This window comes from Nicotiana tabacum, chromosome 10 (assembly GCF_000715075.1).
Source record: "Nicotiana tabacum cultivar K326 chromosome 10, ASM71507v2, whole genome shotgun sequence".
In the NCBI taxonomy this organism is placed as follows: Eukaryota; Viridiplantae; Streptophyta; class Magnoliopsida; order Solanales; family Solanaceae; genus Nicotiana; species Nicotiana tabacum.
In genome coordinates this window covers 114,138,307-114,147,495 of record NC_134089.1, presented here as the reverse complement: position 1 = coordinate 114,147,495, position 9,189 = coordinate 114,138,307, and the positions used below count along the sequence as shown (strand labels likewise).

The window sequence follows — 9,189 nt, the reverse complement described above, 5'->3', positions numbered from 1 at the left end:
TTTAAGTAATAATCAAAACAAACATGTATTTAAAGTAACAATAAGATACAATACAATTGGTAACAACCATCCAAACAAGCTATAAGGAAATTATGCCTGAATTAACATTATGTGCTTTTGACATTTTCTAATAAACCGGAACTAAAAATTTTAAAAATTGAATTTTATTCCGTGGATCTGCCTCATAAATTGTATTAAGAAAAGCTTAAAGAAATTATGTCTGAATTCACAAAATGTGGTTTGACATTTTACAAAATGTGATATTTTTTCAGCGTGTGGGATGTATGTAAGAGCTTTACTGCTTTGCTAATGACGTGCCAACAAATATAACAATGGCCTAAACCAAACTCTTCCTTTCCCAAAGTCAAAACAAGACTTTCTCTCTCTACTCTTCATTCCGCCCACGCCTTTCTGCTGCTGGCTGCTTCAACAAGTAATTCAAATATTTATGCCCTTTTCTTGAATTTTCATCTTTGTTCTCTTGTAAACAAATTAGCTATTTCACTTGAAGTGATCTTTGAGATTTTTGCGCTTCTTGATTTGTCGATCAGGTTAGTGTTTTCTCTCGTGGCGGATCTAATAACTTAAAAGTTAGAAGTTAGTGGATTTGGAGTACGTAAGTTTATTCTATCTTTAAAATTTCAAATTTTTTGTATGGTCCGAGCTTAAAAAAATTGGTTCTTAATTGATCAGCTGAGCTGCTTTTAAATCATTATTATTAGTATATTTGTTATTAAAAGGTTCATTTCTATATTTGGAAACTGTACTTTGTTTTCCTAGTGTTGCATATAAACGCGTACCAATTGTGCCTTAATTTTTTACTTCTTACTTATAATTTTTTTTAAACTTTTGATTTTGTTGTAGCTGTAATTATTATTACCTGTTCTTTGTTGCCATGTCCACTTTAATTTGTCTATATGTATTGTTATAGTGATGAAAATGTAGCTTCTGAGCTGTAGGTTCAAAATTATGCTTGTTTGAAAATCTTTTTAGGGTTTTTGCTGAAATGAAGTGTTAACTTGTTGCTTTGTCATGTCACAGGCTTGGCTGCAGAGTTCTTTTTTTCTGTGAGTTGACCCTAACAGCAGAAGTGTTGTATAAATGGCTTGTTTTGGTTTCTGCCTAAGAGGGAATGCATCTCCCACACACAACCATCTAACAGAAATTGATGAAGGTTGAAATTTCAAATTTTCTCAATTCTCATTTCTCCTTCTTGTAACTGTTCCCAGCTTCTTTAGCGGTATAGCACAGAGTTATAATTAAATATTCTTTGCTCTCCTTAAGCATGGAAAGGCATTGCCTTTTCCATACATGATCTCTCAATAATGATTCAAGTAGTGATCAATAAAGTGGGAGGAGAACCATGAGGTTTTAGGTTCAAATCTGAGTGGAGGCAAAATAATACTAGGTGATTTCTTCCGATCTGCCTACGCCTTGGTTGGCAGAGTTACCTGGTACCTATGCTGGTGGGAGGTACCCGGTGGAAAAGTCGAGGTGCAAGCAAGCTGGCCCAAACACCATTTTCATTAAAAAATGATTCTAGTTGTTTTTTCATCCAATACATGTTAAGATTCCTCACTAGATTTTGAATTTTTGCAGAAATTTCAACCATTGAGAATGCAAGGGTGTATCACTACAAGGAATTGCAGGCTGCAACTGAAGATTTTTGCCCTGTAAACAAAATAGGCAAAGGAGGGTTTGGTTCTGTCTACAAGGTATTTTATTCTCTACGAAAAGATCTTCAGGTTTTGCAATTGCATTCAGTTAGTAAGCTAACTTTATATTCTAATTGTTAGGGGAGGCTAAAAGATGGAAAATTGGCTGCTATTAAGGTACTTTCTGTTGAATCGAAACAAGGTGTAAGGGAGTTTTTGACAGAAATAAAGGTGATCTCAAGTATAGAACATGAAAACCTGGTGAAGTTGTATGGCTGTTGTGCGGAAGGGGATCATAGAATATTGGTGTATGGCTACCTGGAAAATAATAGTCTTGCTCAAACTCTGCTTGGTCAGTTGAAGTCCTTTGTCATTGTTATTTTTTAACTTTTTCTTTTTCCTTTTCTCTGGTTTGTACTTGTGGCATGGATAGTAAATATTGCTTACTCACAGGTGGTGCCCATAGTAGCCTCCAGTTTAGTTGGAAAACACGAACTAAAATATGCATTGGTGTTGCACGAGGACTTGCATTCCTCCATGAAGAAGTCCAACCTTATATAGTTCATAGAGACATTAAAGCAAGTAACATCCTTCTCGACAGAGACCTGACCCCAAAGATCTCAGATTTTGGTCTTGCTAAGCTTATTCCAGCTGATATGACCCATGTTAGCACTCGTGTGGCAGGAACTCTGTAAGTTTACAGCTATGCTTTTATATTTTCTTAAACAAAATGCTTTTGGTGTATCCCTTGGTTTGGTTTATGAATTAGATTGAATATGCCATTCAGAAACGATGGGGAATGTTCTGAGGTAAGAACTCCCAAAGAACAAGATGATAACTACTAGTAACAATATTTTTATTTGGCGAGCTTACATTTTCTCACTAGACATTTTATATGGCTTTTATTCAAGCTATTGCTTCCTTTGATACTGCTCTTTACATAATCTTCAGGATCTCTCGGGGGATATACAAGATCAACTTGTCTAATGTGATATTTTCTTGATGGACAATAAATAGATACCAAAGTCTGTTAAGGTTTTAATGCTAAGCTGGCAGTATCAAGTGGTACCTAGAGAGATCAAGCTGATATGGAAGATTAGAGCGATGCCCCCTTGCTTTGGAAAGAGTTGACTTCTTCCTGTGCAGGATAGCCACTGACTCTTCCGATTAATTAAGATATAGGGAAAGGCCAACGCGTCAAAGTAAAGTCAGGTTCAGCAATCGACGTAACTGGTTCAAATACCAGAAGCTAGGTCATAGAAGGTAGATTAGATTCGACAATCTTAAGTAGTGGAGTCGGCCCTTAGCCGAGATACGATACTGTCAGCTAATCACTAGCTTTTGATAGAATAATATCGTAAAGTCGGAGAGGAAGAAGAATGCCATCATAGAGGGATCAGCGTGTAAACTTGAAGGGCTAGGGAACTCCTTTAGCTCAATAATGAAAGTTAGGGTCGATCGGAGGAGGCCTTACCTCTTAGATGACCCAAGCAAGTCATTAAGCTATTGGATGGATCCTCCTAACTGTAGTTACTTAAGGTCGAGTAGTAGACGGGTGAGGCCCACAGTTCTAATAGGTTTTCACTTGAGCTTTCCGCAGCAAAGCAAGTCTACAAGCCACTGCAGTGAGGTTATAGGTCTGATTTCTTTCTCGTATTGAGATCTTAGAATGCTATACGCAGCCCCCTGCAAGGTTACTTTAGATAGCGGTATTTTCTGTATAAGATTGGCATCCCCATTCACTCATCTTCGTCCTCTTCTATCCTCTAGTCTGGGTGACGGTTCTTCCAGTTGTGTTTAGAAGAACCATGAGAGTGGTGGTTTACTACTTTTTGTTGTTCACACTCATTGGTATAATCTTTTTCCTATTCATAGTGCTCCCATTTTTAGCTTTATATTCGACAAATGAGCTTCCAAGTCTAGGAATACTATTTCCCTTGTCTAAATTATAGGAGGTGGACTTTCTAGTTTGACCTTCACATTACTTCTTTCTGCATTTCCTAGTTCTACTCTGGATCTTGGAGAGGTCAAGCATGTCGCTAATCTGATAGTCTTTCTTTCCTTATCTTGTCCTTTATAATTTTCCTTGCCTTTATTCTCTGAAATAGAGCAATGAGTTTTAAGTCGCATTTGACATTTGCACTGCTCTTTTTCCAGGAGTTATAGCTGAGGTTGTATAGTGTTTGCTTAATCCAGGATAGTTCCCTTACTGTGAATGGCGTCATTATCTTCATACTTTGCAGCTCTGGTTGAACTCAAGATGGTAAGTTACTCTAGGAATGTGCAATGCCTGGAGTTGGGTGTGATCAATTTGAGATATAAGAGTGCTTTGTAGTCTCCTAGGTATATCAGGCTAGAGTTTCTTGTCTTCTTTGTAGTGGATAGACAGACTTATATTTGGACGGTCATTGGATCAATTGATGAGCAGACAAATTATATTTAGATTATAAAGCTGGGATTATAATGAGCGAAATATCAATGTAATATTGTATTTATATCAATCTGATTCTTCACATTTATCATGGGATGTTTAATTTAATTTCGCAATGTCAAAGCATCTTGTCCTTCTTCATAATACTTGATCATCCTAAATTGAGGAATGCTCCATCTTGAAATTTGAGCATATTACTGCCAAAGAATTGTACTGTAAGCCATAGCACTTTTACCGTCAAGGCTAGTCAAAACAATTGTAATGTTAGAGTGATGTAACAAAGTAAATTTGAAGTACAGGCAGATTGGCAGATGTTTAAATTATGTAGCGATTACTTTTTTCTTTGATAAGTATGTCTTAGTGACTATATTTTCACCAAAGTGTTAACTTTATTGTCAAATTTAGCAGTAGTGGGGAGTTAATGACACAATATGTGGTGTTAGTAGATTAAATTGCAATAAAGAGAATGTAGAAGAGCTTTTGCCATTGCCTTGAGACACAATGCCTTGATCTCTTTTAAGTCTGTTCCACTCCCGTTCAGGTGGTGTAGTTGACTATCTCATAGGCTCTCCCTTTTTTCCTGTTTATAACTGGGCTATTTCTTTTGTTTACTTGTTTCTTCAGTTCGCATCCAGCTCTATATTTGATCTTGATATGTTGTAAATGAAAATGCAGAAAGGCTATTGATGGTCTTATTATACATTAAGCTAAACTAGAGACAGCATGGCATTATTTTCTTGTTTTTCATTGTGTATAAATTCTAACGTGCTTATTTATCTGTAGAGGTTATTTGGCCCCTGAGTATGCCATCAGAGGGCAGTTGACTCGGAAAGCAGATGTATACAGTTTTGGGATTCTCCTTTTGGAAATCGTTAGTGGAAGATGCAACACAAACAAGCGGTTACCTATTGAACAACAATATCTACTTGAACGGGTATGGAGTTGCTTTTAACATTATTCTATTTCTGTTGGATCCCCATTACCTGCAGAATGAAAATATCTAAGAAGAACAGAATTGTTTCTATACATTATTAAATTTGAGAGCTATATAGCCATTGGATTCTCAACTGCTCATAGAACATGATGGGAAGATCAACCTAGGTTGTTAAATTATTTGGTCATTGGTTTAAAATTCTTATTTGGGCTCCTGCCGGCATCATCCTTCAACCCTAACCTTGTAATGGAAAGTAACGTGGTTGAAGCAGCTTATGGTCCGAAGGCCATCTAATCCGTTGTTCATATATGTTTTTCTTAGGCAGGCAGGCTTATTAATATAATCTTGAAATCATAATCGCTTGCTTCAGAATAGAACAAAAAGAAAATAGCAATTTTGACATTTGATGTAACAAATATTTATCCAACCAATGAAAAAGAAATATAATTGCCATCTCCAGCTCAAATAGAAATTAGATATATGGAGAGTTGTATTACATACGATAACTTGATATGCAGGCATGGAAACTTTACAAGAAGGGGGAGCTCATTGAATTGGTAGATACGTCATTGGGAGACGACTTCAATGTTGATGAGGCTTGCAGATTCTTGAAGGTGTCTCTCTTATGCACCCAAGTCATGCCCAAGAGCCGGCCATCGATGTCCACTGTTGTGAGATTGCTGATTGGTGAGGTGGAAGTGGATGACGAAGAGATATCTGAACCAGGCATGTTATCAGACCTACTGAGTCTCAGGAGTAACAAGAATACCTCATCAGACTCGCTCTCTGCTGGCTCAGGAAAACAAGTTGATTCCTCTTCATCTATGAACACAACAACGACACATGGAACTATGACTTTCACATCAATAAATGACCGAAAAAGCTGAGCTAAACACAGCATGGTAAAACCCATGTCCTTGTCTTTCATCCTTTTATCTATTGAGTTTATTTCTTGGTAAGATTTTGCTCTCTAGCTTGTGGAATTAGGAGGTCCTTTCACTTCAATTGTATTCTAAGCTGTAAATATGACCTCGAATTTGTGTAATTAGATTAGGTAGTCGATGATTCGCTGAGACTTTTCCCATATTTTTCTATTTAAGTACATGTCATAATTGTACCACGAGAGACAATATTCTTGGAAATGCAATGATTTGTAAAGCCTAAAGCCTCCACGGAATTTAAAGTATTGGTGTGTAGGTTCACTGCAAATGGCTTGAGTGGTTTCTCCTTGCACATCATTTATTATCTTGCCGTAGTTCTCATATGGTCCGCCAGCAACATACACTACTCTCCCTGTGCCTGAAGTGCACTGGGAACATGGATAACGAATGACAAAGAAATGAGTCTCCTGATGCTGTAAGGTTTGCCCCTGCACCAAGTTTACCTTAAGATCTCATTCTTACCGAATTATAACATGGATCGGAGAACTTTTATTTCATATGAAATCTGAACATGAAAGAATTTATTCACCCCAATGACTAATCCATCTTCTTCAGTGTAATTACATCTACTTTCCCAATCAATTTAATAATCTGAATAAGAAGCGAAAGAAAACTGGAAAAGACAAAAGAATGAAAAGCCTAACTTCTGGTTCTGTAACATCTGTACCATAAAATTAGGTAACAGAGGACTCTGTAACCTAAGATGAAACACAGCATCACAGCTAAGTTGCTCCATTTCTGTGATTCTTTGAGGTCTTGCTGTCTCAAGAAGTCATTTGCAAACAACTTGCATTCTCCTCTTTCACTTTCTAAACATCTTTTACCTCCCTTACCTCCATACTCATTTATCAAGAAGCACTCAAATGGGTATTTAAACAGACTTAAGTAATGCATGAAGATCCAGTAATTAGGTATCTTCTTTTTCGAAAGGAAATAGCCCGAGAACAGGAAGAAAGACCCCATCAATCCAGCAATAATAGATGTTCCCATGATGAAGTTTGGCACAAGTGCACTGAAACATGCTGTGAAAGAATTTGACATTAAGACAACCATCCAAACCACCATAGCAAAGTAGAGGAACCCATCCATGTTTCGCCTTAGACCAACGAGCCAGTAAACTGGGACAGTGTATAGAAGCCCAACCATTAAGAGGAAAGGAAGGAAGACAAAGGTGTTAGCCACAACATAAGAGGATACTCTGTATGCTCCTCTTGAAGTCTCCCTCATAAAGATTCTTCTCTCTTGCAGGAAAATGGGCAAGCCTTCTGTCATGGAGGAGAGCAAGAATGTTAGACTGAACGCGAAGAATCCTAGTCTGGTCTGAAAAGCAACCTGCCCTAGGTTGTTATCAACATTCATGAATATTGACCCCAATATAAAGCCTGCTACCAATGCTTGTATTATTCTGGTCGCAAAAAGTTGCTTGGTTCTGAATATGTTCTTACAAAATCTTCCTCCCAGTATTAAGATCTCCTCAATGTGAGAATTTGAGTAGAAAGGACACTTCTCTACAATGTCATTGTGGTTGGAAATTGTAATTCCCTCATCATCTACCCTTAGGCTTTCCCTCTTTTCATCATGATCCTTGAGATAGAAATGGATATTGGGAGTTTCAGAAGTTTGAATTACTATGCTGCCTGTGACATCAATGGCAAATTCAAGCACATTGATGTGGGGTGGAATCTGGAGACCAGAAAACTTGATCCTCTCTTCTAGGTATTTCAGTGAACCATTGTGAAGAACACAACCATTTGACAGCAAAACAAGTCGATCAAACAGTTCAAGAATCCGAAAACCGGGTTGGTGGATAGTCAAGACAATTGTCTTGCCTTGATTAGCCACCATCAGCTGAAGCAGTGATATGACATGAAGTGCTGATGCTGAATCCAGCCCAGAAGTTGGTTCATCAATGAGAATCACAGCAGGGTCATGTACTAGTTCAACTCCAATCGACACCCTACGCCTTTCACCACCTGAAATCCCCTTGTTTGATCCTTCCCCAACTCTGGAACCAGCTACATGTTCCAAACCAAGCTCCTTGATCAGCACTCCAACTCTATTTGCAGCCTCTTTTTCCCCACCTGGTAGCCTCAGAAGAGCACTATACATGAGTGTTTCTTCAACTGTAAGCAGAGGAAACAGGGCATCTTCTTGGGTGACATACCCTGATAATCTTCGAAAACATTTGGCATTCACAGGATGACCATTAACTCGTACCTGGCCAGTGACTTTTGTTGGTGATATTTTCCCTGCAAGAATTTCTAGCAGTGTTGTTTTTCCAGCTCCACTAGGACCAGCAATAGCTGTAATCTGTCCTGGCCTTGCTTCACAATTGACATCCTTAATGATGAACTTCTGGGGTATCTTAGGAATGTTGCAGCAAAAAATCCAACTGAATTCATCATGTAAACTAGGGAGTGCATAGGAAAGATTTATGGTTTCTATGGTATAAGAAACTTTATTCCGGCCACCGGAATCCGGTGCTGTAACCGGAAGTTCCATAGTAGAAAGAGATGAAAAGAGGGTAGAGAATTAAAGTCTAGAGAGGGATAGGGAAGTTTGGTTAATCAGAAGAGATGTGGGAAGATGACAAGAGGAGATGAGCTAACACACCAAACATCATCCCCTGTGTAATATTTGTATGGGGAGAAAAAAAGGCAAGCGTTAAAAAGGAGATTTCTTGGACTTCTTGTCTTTGCCAAAAAACTTCTTGTTGTTGGTTATTAGAAGTATGGAAGATTTTGGTGAATTGAAGCTTCTAAAGTTGGAAATATGTTTGAAGCATAAAGGAGAAAACAGAGGTTTCTTCCTTGTTATTAGTCTTGCAGGTAAACTGTATTGTTGACCATGCAGCCTCTTTCTTGGTTGAAAAATTAGTCATATTTCTTCTCTACCTGCCACCTCTATTGTTTCTACTTGTCTCCATTCTTATGTTTTTCTTTTTGACACTTTATTCATTTTACATAATTGTCCATGATTTTTTACATCATAATAACTGCTACCTAATTAGATTTTATTGTAAAGGAAGTCGTGTTATGCTAAGACATCAGGATTTATTTATTCCATTTATACCACTGTAGTTTGTCTTTTCAACTAGCAACATTTAAAAACAAACGCACAAAGGTCAGAACTTAGTTAACATTAATCGTCTTTACACCATTTTCTAGGTATAACGTAAGTGATATTTTGCTACTATTTTAAGCTAGTGATTTAGAGTAATTGAATTCC

General features: G+C 37.6%; 2 protein-coding genes across 7 annotated transcripts; one reads left to right on the top strand and one right to left on the bottom strand.

Annotated features, from left to right (window-relative positions):
- Positions 1 to 276: 276 nt before the first annotated feature.
- LOC107808462 (cold-responsive protein kinase 1) lies at positions 277 to 6,197 on the top strand. 6 transcript variants are annotated; one of them, XM_016632992.2, is made up of 8 exons: positions 318 to 433; positions 552 to 612; positions 1,042 to 1,174; positions 1,600 to 1,715; positions 1,797 to 2,007; positions 2,109 to 2,346; positions 4,870 to 5,020; positions 5,539 to 6,197. In XM_016632992.2, exons 3-8 carry the CDS (start codon positions 1,102 to 1,104, stop codon positions 5,905 to 5,907), a joined length of 1,158 nt encoding a protein of 385 aa, XP_016488478.1. In that variant the 5' UTR covers positions 318 to 433; positions 552 to 612; positions 1,042 to 1,101; the 3' UTR covers positions 5,908 to 6,197. The 6 variants fall into 6 exon arrangements, with proteins under 6 accessions (XP_016488475.1, XP_016488478.1, XP_016488476.1 ...); XM_016632990.2 differs by having other exon boundaries at positions 319 to 433; positions 552 to 616; XM_016632989.2 differs by lacking the exon at positions 552 to 612 and having other exon boundaries at positions 277 to 433.
- Positions 6,198 to 6,343: 146 nt separating this feature from the next.
- LOC107808461 (ABC transporter G family member 10-like) lies at positions 6,344 to 8,968 on the bottom strand. The gene has a single exon (XM_016632988.2). The coding sequence runs from the start codon at positions 8,461 to 8,463 to the stop codon at positions 6,601 to 6,603; it is 1,863 nt and encodes a 620-aa protein (XP_016488474.1). The 5' UTR covers positions 8,464 to 8,968; the 3' UTR covers positions 6,344 to 6,600.
- Between the last annotated feature and the right edge of the window lie 221 nt (positions 8,969 to 9,189).

Coding starts and splice junctions, on each gene's coding strand:
- LOC107808462 (XM_016632989.2), top strand. CDS start 1,102: ATGGCTTGTTTTGGTTTCTGCCTAAGAGGGAATGCATCTCCCACACAC. Junction 1,175..1,599: donor TCTAACAGAAATTGATGAAG/GTTGAAATTTCA, acceptor GAATTTTTGCAG/AAATTTCAACCATTGAGAAT. Junction 2,347..4,869: donor ACTCGTGTGGCAGGAACTCT/GTAAGTTTACAG, acceptor ATTTATCTGTAG/AGGTTATTTGGCCCCTGAGT.
- LOC107808461 (XM_016632988.2), bottom strand. CDS start 8,463: ATGGAACTTCCGGTTACAGCACCGGATTCCGGTGGCCGGAATAAAGTT.